At 38.7% G+C, this 23,251-nt stretch overlaps 1 protein-coding gene across 4 annotated transcripts in view; it reads right to left on the minus strand.

The window, feature by feature from the left end:
• The window catches only part of LOC106873299 (neuronal acetylcholine receptor subunit alpha-10), a 1,766,016-nt gene that overhangs the window by 24,066 nt on the left and 1,718,699 nt on the right, over positions 1–23,251 (minus strand). For all 4 annotated transcript variants that reach the window (XM_089352066.1, XM_089352088.1, XM_089352074.1 and 1 more), the window contains one exon: positions 7,394–7,584. In XM_089352066.1, coding sequence (XP_089208192.1) covers positions 7,394–7,584 — 191 coding nt within the window. The remainder of the gene's footprint in view (positions 1–7,393; positions 7,585–23,251) is intronic.

The raw sequence follows: 23,251 nt of genomic DNA on the forward strand, positions 1-23,251 counted from the left end.
CCAAGCGCGACCGAATTCCCGATAGCCTAGTGCTTGATTCACTTGTGACACAATCTAACAAGTTGTTACGGTTGCACGTTACAGAACTATAGGCAATCTTACAGTTCTCAGTTAAATATTTCTACACTGTTCTTTGGGTAGATGTTTTGTCATATAGCTTCAGTTTGATAGCTGGGTCCTATACCTATGCACATAAACACAGCTTAAATGAAAATCGAATCAGCGTAGAAGTTTCCCACGTTCTTGTTTCTACTATACTAAATAAGAACATAGAACGTGATGTTATATTCAGATATGCTCGGTAACGACGACCTAACAGTGTTTGGTTCGAGTCAACAATGGAGACTATATGGATACTAGAACTACTAAAAATTGCTACTAACGTTCACTGGAATCACAGCATATCTTCTCAGATACTAAGATCGGAAGTTACTTTTATCAGAAATTACTTGGAGCTAAACAACAGTAACAAGTCTGAGATCAATTAACTAAATTATAACAAGATGGTAAGTCTGATTCTATTGTCAGATATCATTGCTCGGAGTGAAGAGATATTAGAAGTTATATGATATCATACTTACAACAGTGTGAGTACCGCAGGGCAACATGAAATATCTTGGTAAGTGAAGACCATGCAACATTATCAGCACTGTGGATGAAAGCCAGCTCACAAAACGTCTAATCCCCCAAGGGAAGATATGGACAGAATAGATGGTCAGAATGTACATTTAATCTATCCTATAGTGCTTTGTAGTTGCGGTTATTATTTGTATTTAAACTTGCTGGTATGTATGAGGATTTAACATTACAAGCACACGTATGTTTGTGTATACATGCTAGTACACGCACGCACCGCCATCACATATACGTAAAAATAACAGCGCGTATATATATATGTGTATATATATGTATATGTATATATATATGTATGCATATATGTATGTATGTGTGTGATTATTATACAGATTTCTTTCTTAGCCACTCAGGGCCAAGCATTGAAGATATAATACAATGTATATTGTATAAACGTTACGTAATATACATCGTATATAGATAGAGAAAGCTGGGAGCTCGAAATGATGAAAGGCAAAGTCCACCTCGGCTGAATTTGAACTCAGAACGTACGTACGGACGAGATACCGCTAAGCATTTTGTCCGCATGCATCTGAAATCCTCTTTCAAAATAACTTTATAAACTTGGGCATCTACAATTTTGTGTGAGTATCAAATTAGTTTCCTCTGATTTTACAGATATGCAAACACCTCTTTTATCGCAAGAACATTATGTACTGGGTGAGTACTTAATTTCTGGATTTCTACCTTTTCGAACATGCAAACATTTCTCTTATATACGCTGGAGAAATTAAAGCGCGTCCACAAACCAAAACTTGGAACACTTTTCATAATTGATAACAAACACAGAAGATAAGCAGCTGACATATTTACAAACTACAACATTATGAAAACTAAAGAATAACAAAACTTCATTTAATATTGTAAAAGATCAACAGTGTATACATACAAATATATCGATAATTAAAATAGAACAAACTAAATGTGTTCTGTTCAAAATCTGCCATCACTCTCATTAACCATAGTTGGGGTAATCACATATTTTGACCTTTGCTGGCCACATGGACGCTACAATTCTTTGTTTGTTCCTTGTCAATATCTATTTATAAACTAATGATATCTAACTGTACACCAGCCGAACTGTATCTTTTGCCCCACTATCCTCTCGACTCTCATGCACTTATGACTACCTCCAACAGAATGGTAGCTAGTAACAATTAATAATACTACACAGTAGTAGGAACACAGCTAGCAATCTTAACTTTGCTAGTCCTCAGAATAACGACATTGGCAAAAGCTCTTAATGTAACAACAATAACAACGATGATGACAATTACACTATTATCATGGCTGCAGAAGGCAGACACTATGACAAAAACAACAACAATAATAGCCATGATCAGCGTTGACTACATCTACTACAATAGTAATATCTTTTCTGTTTGGCTGCGCTTGTGGAAATTTCAAAGTTTAGGGAAGTTTTTAAAATTTGGTGTATTGATGTAATTTTCCACGCTGAATCTCAGGGGATATTTACCTTTTTCCAGAATAAAAAAAACAAAAAAAAACGTTAGAGGTTTAAAGTTTGATCATTTTTACCCAGTGAGAAAACAATATTTTGGAAGCTGTCATTTTGAGCGTGACAGCTCGTATTGTCAACTGTAAACAAATGAAATATTGGTGGAATTTTGCTTTACGCATGCCATATAACACTTCATAAATATTTTATTTTTGGAATTTTCAGAAAACTTTTGCGAATTTGTATTCTAAACACAGGAATTTAAAACAATTATGCAAAATCGAAAATAAAACAGAATTTTTGGTCCGTGATTTAAAACTTATTTAGCTATTATTCATAGTATATCTCACAACCACCGTTTGGTAAGCAAAAACAACCGTGTAAGTAAGCAGCTTCGTAACATCCTGGCTTGTAACTATGGGAACAAGCATGAATGTGTCTAGATTACGATTGGCTAAAATTACGCAAAATTTGCAAACTTAAAAAAGTTATTAACCCTTTATTGATTTATGGCGAAAGGGAATTTCATGTCAATGGTTAGCACACAAAACTACATCATTACACCTGATATGAAATTAATTGGAACCAAAATTTAAGAAATTTAAAGGTGGTAGCTAAACGGAATAGATCCCAGTAGTATAATGATAGACAGGGAAAAGGCAACGTTGATGATGATGATAATAACAATAATATTTTTTTCAAATTTTAGTACAAGGCCAGGAAACTTCGAGGAGGGTGGTAGTCGATTACATCGACCACATTATTCAACTGGTACTTAGTTTATCGACTCCCGAAAGGATGAAAGGCAAAGTCGACCTCGGTGGAATTTGAACCCAAAACGTGCAGACAGAGCAAATACCGCTAAACATTTTGCCTGGCGTGCTAACGATTCTGCCAGCTCGCAGACTTAATAATGATGGTGATGTTGATAATAATAATAATAATAATAATAATAATAATAATAAGCAACAACAACAGAAAAGGACCATTAAAACAACGAACTTAGCACCTGAGCAACTCTAGGCCCCTATAACAACTGAAGAGGTCACTCAGACACTACAAAGACTAAGCAACTGGAAGGCACCTGGACACGACAAGATCCCCAATTTCTGGTTAAAACACCTGCCAGCAATGCATAAAAAGCTGGCAGAAAACTTTAACAACATAATAGCAGATCCAGAGACAATGCCTGAATGGCTCAGGAAAGGGAAAACCATCTTAATCCCCAAATCCACGGAAACGGAGAAACCACAAAACTATAGACCTATAACCTGTCTCCCTACGATCTACAAAGCCTTTACTGCAATAATATCGCAGAGATTGAGTAAAAACCTGGAAAATAACAACCTGTTTCCAGAAGATCAGAAGGAATGCTGCAAGGGCTCATACGGCTGTAAAGATCAATTATTGATCAATAAAGCCATAACTGAAGACAGCCGCAGAAAGAAGAAAGGCCTCAGTATGGCCTGCGTGGACTACCAAAAGGCTTTCGACAGTGTTCCCCACACGTGGATTCTGGAAACACTAGCCATAAACAAGGTGGCACCAATTATCATAAAATACATAGAGCACTCAATGAACAAATGGCAGACAGTGCTACAGCTCGAAACAAAAGAGGGACTTGTGAAAACGAAAGCCATTCTCATTAGAAGAGGAATATTCCAGGGAGACACGCTCTCTCCACTCCTGTTCTGCCTGGCACTCACACCTTTAACTGAATTGCTAAATAGAACTGGATGCGGTCCCAAATGCTACGGAAAAATACTCAGCCACCTTCTATATATGGATGACCTAAAATTATATACTAAAAACGACAAAGAGCTAGAAACACTACTACAGACAGTACACGGCTTTACCAAGGAAATAGATATGAAATTCGGATTAGAAAAATGTGCCAAAGCAACCCTGAAAAGAGGAAAATTAGTTAAAAGTAGCAATATAACACTAGATAAAGCCAATGAAATAAGAGAACTAGACGAAAGCCAACCATATAAGTATTTAGGAGTCAATGAGCTAGATAGGATACAACATACACAAATGAAAGAAAAAATAAAGAAAGAGTACTATAGACGAGTTAGATCAATACTAAAAACAGAGCTCAATGCTAAAAACAAGATAATGGGTATCAACACTTTAGCTGTCCCAGTTATAAGCTACAGCTACAACATCCTTAACTGGACACTAAACGAACTATGTAAAATAGACAGGAAAACAAGAAAAATAATGACAGGATATAGGATGCACCACCCAAAATCTGACATAGAAAGGCTATATATACAACGCACAGAAGGTGGCAGGGGTCTTATACAGCTAGAAAACTATTATAAAATAACCACCATAGGACTGCAAAAACACCTACTCCAGAAGCAAGGAAAACTAATACAAATAGCCACAAAACACGAGCAAAACAAGAAACTGTTTTCAGTATTTAAGGAAGCTGACAAATACAAACAAGAAATCATACTACCTAACAAATACGAAGAAGAAGAAGAAGAAGAAGAAGAAGAAGAAGAAGAAGAAGAAGAAGAAGAAGAAGAAGAAGGAGAAGAAGAAGAAGAAGAAGAAGAAGAAGAAGAAGAAGAAGAAGAAGAAGAAGAAGAAGAAGAAGAAGAAGAAGAAGAAGAACAAACAACAAAAGCTATAAAACAAATGAAGTCCAAACTAAAACTAGAACAGCAACGGACCATGATAAAACGATGGCAAGAAAAGCCCCTACATGGTAAATACTGGGCTAAACTAAATGCAAAAGAAATAGACAGAGAAAAACCCCTGCAATGGTTGAGAAGCTCAGGACTCAAAGCAGAGACTGAAGGATTTTTAATTGCTGCACAAGACCAATGCCTCCCTACCAGAAATTACCAAAAACATATAATGGAAAGAAACATAACAAGTAACTGTAGAATATGTGGAGATGGACAAGAAACAATAAATCATATTATCTCTGGCTGCCCAGTCCTGGCTAAGAAGGAATATATTCACAGACACGACAGAGCTGGGACCTATATACACTGGAAGCTATGCCAACACTATGGAATAACAATAGAAAAACGATGGTATAAACACACGCCAGAAAAGGTCACAGAAAACGAGAAAGCAACCATACTCTGGGATATGCCAATACACACAGATATAGAAATTAAGGCAAATAGACCAGATATAGTTGTGAAAGATCATGAAGGAAAAAAATGCTTTCTAATTGATAACAATGTTTCTCTCAAAGAAATGGAAAAACTTTCAAAATATAAAGTCCTGGAAATAGAAGTAACTCGAATGTGGAATCTAAAAACAGAAACAATTCCTATCATAGTAGGTGCCTTAGGTATAATAAAAAAATATTCAGACAAATACATAACAAAAACAACAGGACTTACAAATATATATAATATACAGAAAATTGCACTACTGGGCACTGCACACATCCTACGCAAAAGACTTTCAATACAGTAACCATAAGAGCACCACAGCAAACCACAGCACATACCCAATGCGCACAGAGCTGCGCTCGGTAGTGAAGTGAAAGCACGTTATAAAAATAAAACTACTGAACAATAATAATAATAATAATCTGTTTACTGTTGCTTTAGGGCGTCTCGCCCCATGCAGCGTTATCAACTTTCTCATCCTTCTATCCAGTGTTGATATTCCAACCTTAATCCATTTGAAGATGGACGCACTATATGCGACCAGTACAACTGCCCATATATGCATTGCAGTTATCAAATATATGTCATTCAGGTTGGATTTCAACACCATCTTCACCCTTTTTTGATACGCCTCGTTGACCTTGAATTTCATTTCTCTGTGTAGAATATCATCCAACTCCAAAATCCCTAAATATCTATATCAACTACCGTCGGGTTCACCCATTGTCTCTCCTGATGGTAACCGTTATCCTCCGCAGGCTGCTTTCTCCCCTCTTCATATTAAGTGCTGATAATTTAATAATCCCAAAAATCCATACTCCCTACAACACTTCTGGACTCTTTTAGTAGAGGAATCTGTCTGTTTTTTAGATCTCCCAAACGATTTCAGGTTTCCATTAACAGAAGATGCTTCAATGATGGACGTTTCTTCCTACATCGGTAACCCAGCTTAAAGTGTCATTGTTATGGGTATTAGTACAATTACAAATAGCAACGGAGAAAACGAATCACCTTGGAAGATGTACATTTGAAAGAGGTGGCAGAGGACAATTGTATAAGGTGTGAAAGGAGAACCCTTGCCGTGTATTTGATAAATAATGATGAAGAACTGCTGCAATATACCGCGGAAGATATGGTTGTAAATGCAAATGAAATGATGAGCAAGGAAGAGTTTATTCAAAAAGCTGAGGAGAAGAGAAAAGAAGATCTTCGTGAGATGAGAATGCATGGACAGACTGAAAGGAATACACAAGATGTTATGGATAATACAGAATCGTGGGCATGGCTTGAGCGAGGTGATTTGAAGCATACCACCGAAAGCCTGATCATTGCTGCGCAAGACCAGGCTCTCGCTACCAATTTAGTGAAGTATAACATGTATAAAACCTCTGACACCTAGAGTCGCAAACTCTGTGGAAAGAGTGTGGAAAATGTGACCCATTTGGTAAGTGGGTGTGAGAACCTTGTACAAAAAGAATACAAACGCGGCCACGATAATGTGTGTATGTATCGTCATTGGCTTTTATAGCGTACAGACCAATATGAAGTAATAGAGAACTGGTATGAGCATGTACCAAGTAAAGTCATGAAGGTTGATGGAAAAGTAACGATACTCTGGGACCATGAGTTACAGACGGATCGTGTAATCGAACACCGTCGAAAAGTCAGCCACTGGCACAAGCTATTCTTGGGAATACGAATCTAGATGGTTACCTGAACGTGAACATCCCCATCTCGAGTCTTCCAAGTACGCAGCCACCACAAAAAAGGAAACATAAGAGGATCAATTGGACCCGGGAAGAGTATTACGAAGTGATATACGCTTGTAACTGTTATTACTATGTAGACCAACTTACAAGAGAAACATTGCAAACCCTTACAATATATGGAGAACGGGAAATCATCATCACATGTGTATATATTTAATGAGTAATAACAGACGATGGATAATTATCCTTATTTTACTGTGTATATACATATATATGTATACACACACACACACACTCACACACACACACACACATACATATATATATATATATATATATATATATATATATATATGTATATATATATATATATATATATATGCATATATATATATGTATATATATGTATATAAGAAATACAATTGAATAGACAGGTTGAAGTTACTTACCATCGATTCTTTAGAACCCAAAGGTACTTCAAGTTTAATAAATAAGATTTTGGCGACAACACCGAAGCATATTTTTTTAAGGATCATAGGCACCTCGTAGCCTCGTGTTCCTTTGTGGTGGATGTTCAGTGTTAGTACTGTCATTCCAGTCGCGAAGGACACAATTGCAATAGTGATGCCATAATACAAGCCTGAAACAAGAAGAGCGCAATATATAATTGCAATATATAATAGTTAAAAAGTGCAAAAGTACCGAGTTATATATATGTTTGTTTTAAGTGTCATGTATATATGTATGTATATATGCATGCATGTGTGTATGTATGTATATGTCTGTGTGTGTGTATGTATGTTTGGTGAGAGAGAGAAGGACGAGAGAGATTTAGTTAATAATATATATGTTAGGAGTCGCTGTGTTAGTGTCTGGTAATATTTCCTCTCGTTTTGCTATTTCCTATGTTTTTTACATGCTCAACATTAATTCTACAAAACTTTTGGCCCATGAATACTAATGCAATTGTGATCCTGTTTCATTTCTCGTCAGAAATCCCAATCGTCATTAGTTTAACCGCTAATGGAAAATATCTTCAGCATAACTGTGATATAAACATATTAATAAAAATGAGATTATCTACGTTTTCTACGAAACTCCCAAACTCATTGATTTGAGCAACGCTTCATTGCATAATCAAAGTTTTTCATAACGCACTCTAACACTACTCGCACAGAATACCTCTCACATGTCCACCCATCCATGAAATCTATCCAAAGATACAGACATATTTGCATATAGTTTTTTTTTAAATTTTAGATCGCATATTTGTATCTCACTTCTAAATTGTTTATGCTGCAATGTGTCAGGTTTTATTTCAAGAACTCTCTTTCTTATAAATGACTTCAAATCCAAAATAATCGAAATATAAGATAAGAGAAAGTAACTTTAAATATGTATGTTTGAATAATATGATATACTTATGTTTGGTCATCTGTGTACATTGAGCAAAACAGGTATCTCTCTCTCTCTTCCTCTACTTACTATATGCATAAAAACATAGAGCAGAGTCTACGCAATGTTGTATGAAAGAGAAAGCTAGACAATGATAAATTTTACAAATTCTCTAAAGAGTTGGCTAATTCTGAAATATATCAATACAAACACGTTGAAATGGTTTTCACATGAAGTGAGTGAAATATATTTCTTCTAGTTGTATTAAGGTTATGTTTGTAGCTGTACCAATACGATTTTCATCCAAGCAATTCACTAAACTATAAGAAAATCTTAGAACGTGACTTTTATCGAATCATCTAATGGAAATAAATTGTTGTGTGGATATGAAAGCAATATGAAGAAAAGCTATGTCAGAAAACAAAAGGCTACCTATGTAACATTTCTTTACTCCGTATACAGATTAACCTTCTATTTTCGCTTAGTATTAGTATAACTTTCGAGGTGACGAGATGAATAGTTTATTCTGGTCGGATTTTAACACAGAATTTAAGGGGCTTGCTAAATACAATATTTATTTCTAACTTACGCAGAAAATCGCACATAGTGTGGATGAAAGCAGTTTGATTGTATCAATTTTCAGTACTTGGCCACTACCTCCTTTTTATCGACTTCGTCAAAAAGAAGGCAACATCAACAGAGATGGGTTTCAGCTGAGCAGTAAAGGGACCAAATGTGATACTATCAGAGTTCTCATTTGACGCTCTAACGAGTCTATAGAATAACTGTGTTTTAATAATTAATTACTTTCATTTAATAAACTACCAGACATCAAAGAAAAATAGCATGCCACATTCATTAGTGATATATACCTTGTAATAAATCTGGCGAAAAGGAAAACTTTGCCTATGATATATCAAGACCTTTCTATCATTTCTCTAACTAGAATCTCCTAGAATCGCTTCTCGATTTGAGACCCCAGTTACTGGGTTACAAATTAATTTATTTATTGCTAGTTAATTGAGTGTCAATCCTATAATCTCACATTTTATCTGTTACGTTTCGTTTTGAGAACGCGTGTCATTTAATTCACTTCTTAGAAAAGGGACACGAGATTCGAAGAAAGAGAGTACGCACTAAACTAATATTGAATGCTGTAATTCCACCATGCATTTCATCAATTTCTACCGTATTGCTACCATTATATCGAAACGTGTAGGAAACTTAAGAATGTATATTACCATACCTTATTTCTGTCCGCTTTTACAGTATTCAGGTTTTGTCAAAAAGTACTAAAAAGTACCTTCTAAATATTACGGAATTTATAATGCAAAAAAATGCCATCCATTACTTGATCAAGTTTAGGTGTGTTTACTTTCTTTCAGCTAATTAGCGAACATATTGTTCATGATCACTCTAGCTGCGGTAACATTTCTATCAGAATGTTATTTGTAGTATAAACTGCAATACTGCACACATGTTTCCTCACCTGCCAAATGTCGACATTTCACCTCGAAATTTAGGAAACCACAAAGGAGAAACTCGGGAACGTAATTTTTGTTTTTCAAATTAAGAGTTGTTGTAATATGATTGTCTTGAATATTGAGTATCATTCATTATTCTAGTGGAAAACTTCTCTGTGTCCACTCTTACTATTTAATGAGTATTTGGCGACTGGTATTGATATTAACGATTACACCTATACGTGCGTACCTTGTTCATTTGATCAGTAGTCAACGATAAAAGTTCACCCGATCTTTCTAAATATTACAGCATAGCGTTCCCATTCATTCAATTGACACTAACCAACAACAATCCAATAGCTATTAAAGACTTAGGTCAATGAACCTAGCTGAAAGATACTATTTATTATTACCTTTATTTATCATTACCTTTACTGAAAGATATTATTTATTATTACGTTTACTATCGTAACACCTACTATTAGTGACTATAAAACTGTTAGAGTAGTGACTTAAATGTTATTCTAGCTTTTGCTTCGCTCCACCCTTACTAGTGCAAAGATATTATTTCTCATCAAGCATTTTATAAAATATTTTTTGGTCAGTAGCTCAAAATCAGTGGGTGGCTAACAGTGCGCTGCACAACCAATATGTTTCTTATCCGAACGTAACGCGTATAAATACAAGTAAGCAGGTTAAGCGAATGTTCTATTTCAGTGCGTTAAGATGGAAATGACTAGTGGTTCGTTGGTTTGCAACTAATATTAAATACCAATTCACACTGGTGGATGAGCTATAACGGGTAAACATGTATTCTATGCAGACATGTATGACTTTTAATCTGACATCCGCTCAATAGGCCAAAGAAACAAGTTGACAGAAAGAAATTCTAATAAAGAAGCTTAGGTCGCAAGCAGAATTCCAACATTTTAACACGATAGAGGAAAATTTGTATTGAATGTGAGAGGACCTAACAATTTAAAAGTAGTGTATATGGTAAAAATACAGCATTTCAAAATGATAAAAATTTACTTACCGCGTGAGAATAGCATTGGGTTTTCATTGATTACCTGATAATGCATGATAACGTTGCAGTCGACAAAGAATGTTCAGACTAAAGTCGTTCAAGAGAACCAGAAGAGTCAACACAATAACACAAAACGAATCACCAATACTGACGTTTTGTAAAAACGCTTAGCTATAAAATACAAACATCTTATCACATTTTTCGTATATATAATCTCATTAGAAGGATTTAATTTCTTTTTGTTATCGGAAAAAAAATTTCTATATAGAATGTTTGTTAATTAACGAATACTTGTAAAGTTATCATTCTCACGATAACCGTACCAGAGAAATAAGATTATTTTTCGCTGTATTTTCGTATAACACACACACACACAGGTAGAGACAGAGAGACAGAGACAAAAAGAGAGATGCGCATAAACCTGCAAACATGTTTATACATACACAGACGCAAATATATATATATATATATATATATATATATATATAAGGATTGGATACGATTACACTTATAGAGTACATTATCTACTATTTATACATATATTATACATAGCGGTATAGTGTAGTCTCCATCTGTTTATGAGGCCGGTGATAAATGCCGGGTATACCCTGAAAGGCTTGTTATTTTCGTAGTCATTATTTTTGTAATACATACATTCATATATATGCATATATATATATATATATATATATATATATATATATATATATATATATATATATATATATATATATATATATATATATATATATATATATATATATATATATACATATATATATATATATTCCTGGTAATGTTACCTGTAATAAGGTATAAATGTTATTAATAAACATAAGAATAAAAATAATATTAATATATTAATATTAATTCCTGTCATGGGAATAAGATATCGAATTTAAATGGGAAAAGTCTTGTGCTACATTAACTCTATTACTCACTGGATAATTTCATAATACCTGAAAAGTTGATATTTGAATGTAAAAAGACATAAAAATACATTGAAATTCTCTGTTAGGTTTTGAAGTATGGTAATACTGTCACAGCCAAATATATCTCAAGTGTGGACAAGATCAAAAGTCAAAGTGAATAATTCACATTTCTTTTGAATGCTATCAATAATAGATAGTATAATTAAACACATTTCAAGCAGTTTCTGAACTGATAAAAATTACTTGTAAACAATATTAATACAATTTGTATAATGCCATTAAAAAAGTACCTGTTCCATTAATACCTGAAAAAAAGAAAAACAAGTTGATAAAAAAAAAGTGGTCATTCATTGATGAATTCCCTGTAACGTTTTTCTTATCGATTTAGAATTCTGCCTGTCACTGTTTCAATTCGGTCGCACTGCAGCTGTCCTGGCTCTCCTGAAATATATTAATTATTCATTTTGGTCAACTATATTTGTGGAATGTGTCTGACGTCGATAGTGGAATGTATCTGACGTCAGTAGTACTTTATATATATAAATACATACGATTTTATATATCTAATATGGACCTTCGATTCTATATTTAATAAGATATATCCATATGTTTCCATGAATGTAATTATGTGTGTATGTATGTTTGAATATATGTATCTATGTATGTACGTATCTATCTATCTATCTATCTATCTATCTATCTATCTATCTATCTCTTCTCACGGACGTGCTGTCACATCGGCTGCGAAGGTAAACGTTTATTTGACCTTTTATTGTCCACATTTTGTTGGAATTTTTAAATAATTTTGTTGCGAAGCACCTAGGCTTCATTTGTGTGTATTTTCAAGGGCAGGAATTGGCCCCCAGGGGCAGTTTCGGCCCTAGCAAAATACAAAAATTTCCTTCTTGACATTTGAAAAATGTCGAGAAACATAATTTTGGAACGCTTGTCTTGTTCTTTTGACAAGCATTTCCCGAGGCTTCAGATGCCAGAAGAGAAAACAGAACAGAATAGCGCGTGCTCACACAGTGACAGGAACGCAGTTGCTGTAAACGTCACAAAGACGGTGATTACAGCTACTAACAGCCCTCTCACCACCACCACCACCACCACCACCAACACCAACAACAAAAACAAAACTGTAACCAACAACAACGACAACAACAACAACAACAGCAACAACAAGGACGTAAAGTTATCGGCCGTCAGCAATGACACCATCACCTGTTCAACAAACTCTGCTGCCACTACCACCACCTTTGAACCAGGCAGTACATACACCAACATAAACAAAAATATCCAGAAGAACATGTCCGCCAGCACAACAAAAACAAATTTCGCAAATGCTCTAAAGGAAAAAAGAACAATAGTGACATTCACACAAAAACAAATAAAAGACACAAAACCCCTTCTGACGAAAGAAGGAGATGATGTCAGAATAAACATACCAAAAGATATTATAGAAATGAAAAACAAAAAGTGCATCATTTATAAACTGGTAAACACAAAAACCAGACGTGTAGAAAATGTTAGCACAGATAAAATTGAAGTTTGTCTTAGAAAAATTTGGCCTTATCAAAATCATGTCACCTGGGGAAGAAAATTTGGAACGGTGCAAGTGAGATTTCTGGATGAAAATTTAGCTAAACAATTTTCGACACTCTCTCTCCGCACAGATGACTTGGTAATGATACCGAGTTATCGAGGACAGAGAGTGACCAAAGTTATAATAAAAAATGTGCCATCGGCTGATATCGGCCGTATGCCTGGAAATGGAGGAGGCAAATATTTTGGAGATTACGGTCGGAGAGGAAAAGAACTGGGGAGGGAAAAATCTGGAAATCCTTCTCCATATCACGGAGGAGGCTTCACAGAAAATTCCTCCAAACATTAGATTGGCAGAGGACCACAAACTGTATGTGGTGGTAGAGGGCAGGCGACCTCGCTGTTACCTATGCAACAACAACAACAAAAACAACAACAACAACGACAACAACAACAACAACAACAACAGAAGCAACTACCAAATACCCGCAACAGAAAAATTCCACATAGAATCCAATTAACTGAGGATTCAATTTTTCATGTTTTCGTCGAAGGCAGAAGGCCAGTTTGCTACGTTTGTAGTAGCAAAACTCACCTTCAAAAAACATGCCCAGTAGCCCAGAAGAAAAGGCAACAACAACGGCAACAATACAAAGAAAAACAACAACAACAACAGAAGCAACTACCAAATACCCCCAACAGAAAAACCTTACTACCAACACCACCAGCAACACAAAAAACAACAACAGAAATATCAGCAATAACCACAACAGAAAAGACAATAGAAACTGCAAAAACAGAAGAAAAAAAAGAAAATTCCAAGACTGCCTCTCCCTCCCCCATATCACATACACCACACATAAATGACAAGCAGCCAACATCAATAAAAACAGCAACACAAACATTCACAGAAACACACACAGACGCACAAAATTTGCCGTTACCTCTTTCTGACTCCTCAGATCTCCCATCATCCGATGAAGAGAGTGGGGAGGAGTGGAAAATAGCTACGAAAGGAAAGAGGAAGCGCAGTAAGAAGAAAACAAAACAAAATGCAAACACAAACAAAGCAGGGAGATTCACATCTCCCGAAAATACTACTAACACCAATAGTAATATAAAAAAAACAATGCTAACAGCAATAGACAGTACAAACACAGAGTTGATGAATTACATCAACTCTAAAACAAACATCACAAATAACGATATCAAAACCAACAACCACCCACGTACAACACCGCCAAAACACATTAAAATTATTCATGTAACACCAGCATTACACAACACAATAAAATCCCTCTACCCCAACTCGGTAGGGGGATTCCAGAAATATTTGTGCAAGAAATTGTACAATAGCCTCCTTGGTGAAAAATCCAAGGAGGAAACAAAACTTTCTAACGGTAAGTAACACTCTGTTCTTTTGTTTTGTGCTTTAAAGCACACGTATAAATAGAATCATGGTGAAGATTGGTTGTGTGAATGTGCGTGGCTTAGGGTCCCCTTGGAAACAAGGGTACCTCTTAAATGACATCAAGTCACACAATTTGGATATCATAGCCATTAGTGAGACCAGACTCCATGAACCGCGGGCCCTAAAGTCCATGTTTGGCGGACAGTTTAACATTTATTTTTCTCCCTGTCTGCCGAGGATGGGCGGTAGTGGCACGGCGGTTCTTTTTCGCAAGAGTCTGGATCTCCAAGTAAAGACGATATTTACGGACCCGGAGGGTAGACTGGTTGTCCTAGATGTGGACGGCAGCGATGGAGGCGCTTTTCGGTTGCTGGCAGTTTATGTGCCTCCTTTAACAGGTCGGTCAGACTTCTTTCGACGTCTAGAAGTATTCCTGGGAACGTCTCGTCCCTTACTTTTAGTGGGGGATTGGAATGCTACCTTGGACACGCATCTAGACTACGTGGGGAGTGACAAAACTAGAAGGGGATGCAAAGGCCTCATAGACCTGCTCAGACGCTTCCAGTTGTCTGACAGGTACCGACTCGACCACCCAAATGTGCCAACGTGGACTTGGAGCAACCGCATTGGGTCGTCGAGATCGTATCTAGATAGGATAGTGTGTAGGACAAGAGATAGAGATAGTTTAGGATGTCCACAGTTCCACATAGTCAGCTACACGGATCACAAACTTGTGACGTGTACGCTAGACTTAGATAAGGCACATAGGCAGGGTCCCGGTTACTGGAAACTAAACGCGTCTTTCCCGTCGAGACAGGTTTTCAGAGACCGGATTAGCACGTTAGTAAAGAGGGCTTTGACGGGAGCCATCGTCAACAACAAATGGTGGTTTGCCCTCAAGAGAGCAGTAAGGGCGGAAGCAATAAGGTATAGCAGGGCACTAGCTGTAGAGAGGAACAGAGAAGAGGGGGAGCTAGTGATAAAGTTAGAAGAGGCATTGCGAAGTGGCATCGCATCCGACGTTTTAGCGGCGAGGTTGGCCCTCGACCAACACTTCAATGCTAAACACGAAGGGTGTGCTGTCAGGGCAAGGATGCGTGCTCTGGGGAATGAAGTTGTTGGAGCCGCACGAGAGGCCCGGGTGGCGGAGGCGCAGCGGGGTAACAGAGCCACCATCCGGTCTCTGGTAGACGAAGAGGGGCGCGAATTGCTCGAGCCGAGCAAGATATGCGAGGCGTTTCAGCGGCATTTTGCCCGACTGTTCGGGAGGAGTGGCGAGCGAGAAGGCAGGGTGGACTTTAGTGCCTACCTGCACAGCTTGCCACAACTCTCGGCAAGAGAGGCGGAGTGCTGCGAAGGGGTCATCACGGCGGAGGAGGTGAGGGACGCGATGGCGGGTTGCTCGACGGACAAATCTCCGGGTTTGGATGGTCTGCCCTACGAGCTTTACAACTGTATGCCAGACTTGTTTGGAGAAGTCTTGGCGGTCGTGTACTGCAACTGGCAGCAGAACGGGAGCATTCCCGGTTTTGTGAGCCGAGGAGCGGTAACGCTGCTGAAGAAAGATCCAAACAAGGGGGACGCCATAGATAACTTTAGGCCCATCACTCTGCTCAATGCAGACATGAAAATTTTGGCCAAGGTGTTAGCCAAGCGGTTGGCGCTTGTTATCGAGAAACTGGTCGGCACGGAGCAGACGTGCGCCGTGCCGGGCCGGAGCATCCATGACAACCTCCATCTGATGCGCTACATCATAGAGAGGGTAGTTAAGGAACCTGGCATGGGTGGGGCCCTGATCAATTTGGATCAATCCAAAGCTTTCGATAGGGTAGACCGTCGATACTTGGAGGCCGTCCTCGAAGCGGCCGGCTTCGGTCCCGTTTTCCGCGGCTGGATGGCTGCCTTGTACACAGGCATCCGTTCTGTTGTTCGTGTCAATGGACGTCTATCGGGACCCTTCGACATTGCACGTTCGGTTCGTCAGGGATGCCCCCTGTCGCCGCTCCTGTACGTATTGACTCTCGAGCCACTACTGCGGAAGCTGGCGACGCTGAGGGGCATCCCGCGAGAACTGGGGTGCGGGACGAGCGTGTCGGCATACGCGGACGACGTCACCGTCATAGCGTCTAGCCACGAGCACATTGAGCTTGTCGGCGAGACGCTGAAAGACTACGAAGCGGTGACGGGAGCGAAAATCAACCGGGATAAGTCGGTGGGTTTGCTGCTCGGCACCTGGAGAAGCAAGCCCATACCGTCCGGCAGCGCCTCAGTAGTGGGACGCTGGACGGACGGTCCGGTCAAGTTGCTCGGAGTCTGGTTCGGTCCGGACCTCCAAACGGAGAAGAACTGGGACGAGATAACGAGTAGGGTGGCCACTCTCTGCCGGCAATGGTCCGAGAGGAAGCTGTCCCTAAAAGGTCGGGCGGAGGTGGCGAACGCGTACATCGCGTCCGTCATCGAATACCGCCTGACCGTCGTGCCTTGTCCCGATCGCGCCATCACCGAAATGGAGCGCATCCTCTTCCGCTTTTTGTGGAAAGGAAGCGTTCCGATGGTGAGGCGATCCGTTTGTTGCCAACACCCGCTGAAAGGAGGGCTGGGCATGCCGTGGTTGATGATGCGCAGACATGCGCTGAGACTGCGACATCTCCGGCTCTACGTAGCCGACAGTGAGCAGGTGTGGTCGCCGTTTGTGCGACGCGCTTTCCCGCAGCTCGTCTCCATGACCGAGCTGCAGTCGTGGATCAAAAAGAGGCCGAGGAATGGCGAATGGCACCGTGAGTGTCGCGTTGCTCTGCAACAACTTTGCCGTCCCGGGTCGACCTTGAGCGGCTGCATCACAACGAAGTCATTCTATAGGGGATTAGTGGAGGGCAGGTACGACGACGATCTCGGGGCGAACCTGGGCGTCGACGAGGAATACCTGACCCGCCTGTTCAGGACGACTTTCGGGCCGGGACCTATGGACAACTTCCAGAGATCCCTGGCCTGGCAGTGTTACCGAGAGGCGCTACCCGTTCGGGATAAGCTCTATAGACACGGCTCGCGAAATGCGGGGCCGACCTGCCCGAGATGCGGTCAGATCGATGAAACCGTTCTGCACGCACTCGTGCAGTGTCCAACCATTTCGGAGCTGTGGGCTTATGTCGAACGACTGCTGTTGCGTGTGGGACGAGTCGGTTTATCAACCGAGTCTATCGTCAATATCGTCACGCCTCCTTCCTTTAAACGGGAAGGAAGAGCTGTATTTATCGTACTTGTGGCTATGGCCAAAGAATGCATCTGGTGGACGCGTCTGAAAGGATTAGAGACAAATACTTTCCTCTCTGGTCAATCTCTCATCAACTTTTTCAAGTATCACTTGAAAAGGAAGGTGAGAGTAGAGAAGCAAGTGTTGTCTAGCAAATGTTTCGAAAAAAGATGGATACATGTAGCAAGAATGGCACGTATAAATGACGAAGCCACCTTGACCATGATTCTATAAAACGTTTTAAAATTTTGTAAACAGAGAGTTACTCACGTTTCTTGCTTAAATAAAAGAAATTTTATTTAACAAACTGTGACGCTAAAGACCGAGGTTACCGTGGTCTTTTCGTAGGTTTTTCTTTCCACGGATAACCTCCCCATTTATTGGGAATTTTTTGTATTATTTCGTATTTTTTGTAAATACCCCAAACGTTTTGCGATGTTTTTTTCATCGTTGTCCCCACTTCTGTTTTTTTTCTGCTTTGTTTTCGACCCCCTCGAAAAGAAAAACTCTACATTTGTATTTTGTCCCCTCTGTGTTGAGCCCTGTGTGGCTAATAAAGAAACCTATCTATCTATCTATCTATCTATCTATCTATCTATCTATCTATCTACCTACCTACCTATGTATGTATGTATGTATGTATGTATCTATCTATCTATCTATCTATCTATCTGCCTACCTACCTATCTATCTATCTATCTATCTATCTATCTATCTATCTATCTATCTGCCTACCTACCTACCTATCTATCTATCTATCTATCTATCTATCTATCTATCTATCTATCTACCTATCTATCTATCTACTATATTACATACCTATGAAACACAATGCATAATACGTATACGCCTATGTGTGTGTAGGTGTGTATGTGTGTGTGTGTATGTGCATATTCATACATGCATCAACTCTGGACAGCAATTTATCACTCTTAATGAAGCATCATATTCGCTGATGTTGCTTTTGCTGTTTATTATCACGTCATTCACGTCAACTCTGATTAGAGACATGTACAATCAAGAGCAGCCGACTCGTAATCATTGTGTCGTATAATTTTAAAGACATCGCGTATTGAGGTCAGCGTAATCAACACAGCATTATGTGATTTGAGGACAATTTTGCTACTATTTATAGAAAGCCAGTGACCACATAGTAATATGGTTTTCGACTGACTGAGACGAATATCATAAATTAGGAAGTTAATTTAAGTTGACACTCTATTGAATCGACTCAAACATTCTCATCTGTCAAGCAACGGAAACAATCTAAGCAAAAGTTGCCTACGCATAACATTTTGGAATGTTTACCAGTTTGAAGCGTCCGCTTTTTAACGTTAGGTGGAAGGGTGCGTTCCTCTGGTCAGGCGATCCACCTGCTGCCCATCCTTCGACTTGGTGCTTTTGACTTGTTCAGGCCCCTGATGCACAAACACGCTCTATGCTTCCGCTTCCTATAAAGGTTCTAGAGTGTTGGGACTGTGTGCTCGTCATTTGTGAGGCACACTGTTTCCGCAGTTTTGTCTACCAGACAACTGCAGTCGCGGGTGAAGTAAAGACCAAGATAAGTCACCTGGGACATAGAGTTTCGTCAGATACTCGTCGCCCTCTTGTAAGGCGCATAATGGCGGCGTTGGGAATTCCACTTCAGTAATTTCAGAAAAGTCACTAGCAAAGAAGTGCGGCGACGTTTTTGAGACTCCAATAGATAACTTCTGAAATTCTCTGACGTGGGAGTGCTACGGCGGAGTGCTATCCCTTCCAGATTTACAGGCACGGACTACATTCAGACGAGTCTGACTGAGATTCGCACAGATCGATGAAAACATTTTGCTAGCACTCGTTCAATCGCAGGAATTGCTCACTTGCAGACTTATGTCGAACACCTGTTAACATATATGGGATTTAAAGAACGAGCTCTTAGCGAATTTTTCAACTTTCCTTTGAAAAGAAAGGAAAGCTTGGAGCGTGAGTTACCGATCAGTGCTGAGATATTGAAAGTTGGGTGCGAGTGGCAAAACTGCACACAGTGGATGCAGTCGCATTTCACTTACATCTGGAAGTTAGAAGTCGCGTGCCCTTAATACTCAGAATGATCTTGGGTATATGGAGGTCCTGGATTGACCCTATGAAATGGTCCTCCTATACCAGAAATGATTTATCGCATTTATATTTTTGTAATATGTAAATTCGTATTTCAGACTTTTTCTCATTTATTTTATTTGTAATTCCCTGCATTTAATGTATATCTTTCTTTTTGTGCCTCATCCGTTGCCCCAGTGGCAATTAGAAGAACTTCTTCTTGTTCTTGTTGTTGTTGTTGTTGTTGTTGTTGTTGTTGTTGTTGTTGTTCTTCTTCTTCTTCTTCTTCTTCTTCTTCTTCTTCTTCTTCTTCTTCTTCTTCTTCTTCTTCTTCTTCTTCTTCTTCTTCTTCTTCTTCATGATTGATTGAGAGAGCTGCACACGCCATCCAAGTAACTCTAGTGTACAAATGCACACAGCCCAATACACCCTTCAAGGCTACACGTTTGATACGAGTACACGACGTACATGCATCAAAGCATATGCGCACGACATGGTGACTTAATATCAAAATAAACTGCATGTGATCTTGCAGGCAGAGCCCAGTTGAACACTGGGATCGATTTAATCAACTTACCTTTCCACGAAAATTACTAGTCTTGTACCAAACGTGAAACGCTTGCTACTACTACCTCTAAATTATCAGAGCGCTGTATCTATCTATCTATCTTTTTTTTTCTTCCCGCGATCCCTTTTGATCGAAATCCCCACCTTTTTTTTCCGCGATCCCTTTTGATCGAAATTACCCCCCACCCAAGAAAAGCTCTACTTTGTAATTTGTCCATTTTCTGTATTTAGCCCTGTGTGGCTATAATAAAAAGATATCTATCTATCTACCTATCTATCTATCTGTCTGTCTGTCTGTCTGTCTGTCTGTCTGTCTGTCTATCTGTCTATCTATCTATCTATCTATCTTCATATACGACAGTACGGCTGATTTCTTGTTAGACTTTGTCGCTAGATCGTTAGATAGTGTCAGATCGCTCTTGACTGCTACTGGTAACATGTAATCCAGTGCAACCTGTCGCATGGTGGGGTCGTCGGCGACTAAACTGGTAACCCCACCAGGCTTACTTCGTGAGGAGGGTCTTGTTGGACACCCTGCGGGATGAAAAATAAAACCTGTTACAGGGCGCATGAACTCCTGAATAGTCAACGGCCATTCAACAAATTGTTTGTAAATATGTATATACCATTTTTATATGTGTTGATGTATATTTTTACTCTCTCTATATATATTTATTATTTTATGTCTTTTAATTGCATATCTTTTGCTTTTCTTTATACAATATTATTTATATGTAATTCTTATTCACACAACGGACCTTTGTTTATTTTTTATTTTTGTTATTTGTATTTTTTATATGTATATTTTTACTTTTATATATATACTTTGAGCCCGAATCCAGAAAACGTGGCTAACGGGGCTCTGTTATTGCAAGTCCTCAACGACGGATCTGTTCCTACTGAAGGCGAATGAGGGTGATGCCATGCAAGCTGGCTATAAAGGCGGACTACAACAAGCTGGTGTTCCGGAAGCTTGTTATAAGAAGCCTGCGAACAGGACCGGACGGGCTGGTCCCAAGGCGACGGGGGCAGACTAGGATGCATTTGGAAGCTTTTAGTTGGAGCTCTGCACGGCATAAGTAAGATGGTCGTTGTTAGATGGATCCGTGGATGAACCTAGACGTTGTGTGCAACGCCTATTGTCGGGCTGGACTCCAGGTCAACACCAAGAAAACAGAGATCCTTCAACGCTCCAAAAATAGTTCACTCCCTGTGATTCTTTCGATCCAAGAGAACCAGCTAAAGAACACCGAGAAATTCATCTATTTGGGTAGCATCATTTCAAGCAATGGTGTCATTGACCACGAAATTCAGAATTGCATCTACCTTGCCTCCTCCGATTTTGGACGTCTCAAGGATAGGGTCTTTCTTAATCGTGATTTAAATCTCTCCACAAAAATCGTGGTTTATCGTGCTGTTGTAGTTTCCACTTTATCGTACAGCAACAGTTATAATAAACTCAGTAGTTACAAAAAAAACTAACGTAATTTTTAAATGAACCTGATAACAGTGCCGCATTAACAATTACAGCAGCATTAGCTGTTCATTTCCGGAATTACAATGATAGCCGGTGGTAAAATATTGCACGTTTCGCGAAACCTACGTTTCGTAGACCAGGAGAGAAAAAGTGCAAATATTGTGATAAGTAAAAGACAAAGGGGTTGGACTACAGTAGTCACTTTTCCTGTAGTGGACGAGATTATTAAATCAAAACAAAATTTTACATTAAACTATAAAATTTGTATAAAATATCAAGAGATGAAGCACAAAACATACTACGTAAACTACATAAAATATAGTTAGGAGCATTTACGGGAGTGATTTGTAATAACATGAATAGAAGGAATAAAATTCTTTCTGAATTGAAAGTGTAAATTTACAACTGTTGCTTCGTGTTTGACGTCAGAGAATCTTAGATATAGAAGTCCGATCATGTATGGTCTCCTTTTTCTTCCGACATAAAATGGAATTCCATTAGAATTAAATTATATTTTAGAATATAGGAATACACTTGACCGGTTTTACATTAGAATTTCAAAAGTGTATAATATATGGAATTGTGCTGCGGATTATGTCTATTCTGGCCGCTGTTATAAAAATAGTTTCCCTTAGAAGTAGCAATGTGGCTGAGATTGCTATCCATTAACATGCAAATTGATTAGGCAACGTTGATGTGTTTTGGTTCATATGGCAGTTGGATGAGAGGATCATAAAACAACTTTTCTCTTTTGCATATGTCATATGACAGTTAAAGAAGGAAGATATAAGTGATTAGCTGACTACCTGGTAATTCCAGGGAAAGAGTGGCATATCCACTGGTTCCGTTTTCATATTTGTTTCGCTAATTCAATAAAACAATACAAAGTATGTAGCCCTTAAAACGGCTTTTGTGCTTTTACAGAGGACTGTCTTACCTGTCTTACACAGGATCTTGTTTTTAGGAATTCCCAATAAGTTATGAATACTCAAATTGCGAAGTCAGTTCTGTAATAAAATGAAATTAGTTACCCGATAGTAAGACTTCAAATAAAGTAGTCTCAAAAAGGGTTTTAATGAGTTCCCAGAGTATAGAACAGAGAAGGAAATGCTAATAAGGTATGTATAGTGAAGTCGTGAAGCATGTTACGTAATAACAGGT

Source organism: Octopus bimaculoides, chromosome 1 (assembly GCF_046866305.1).
Source record: "Octopus bimaculoides isolate indiv1 chromosome 1, ASM4686630v1, whole genome shotgun sequence".
Taxonomy (NCBI): Eukaryota; Metazoa; Mollusca; class Cephalopoda; order Octopoda; family Octopodidae; genus Octopus; species Octopus bimaculoides.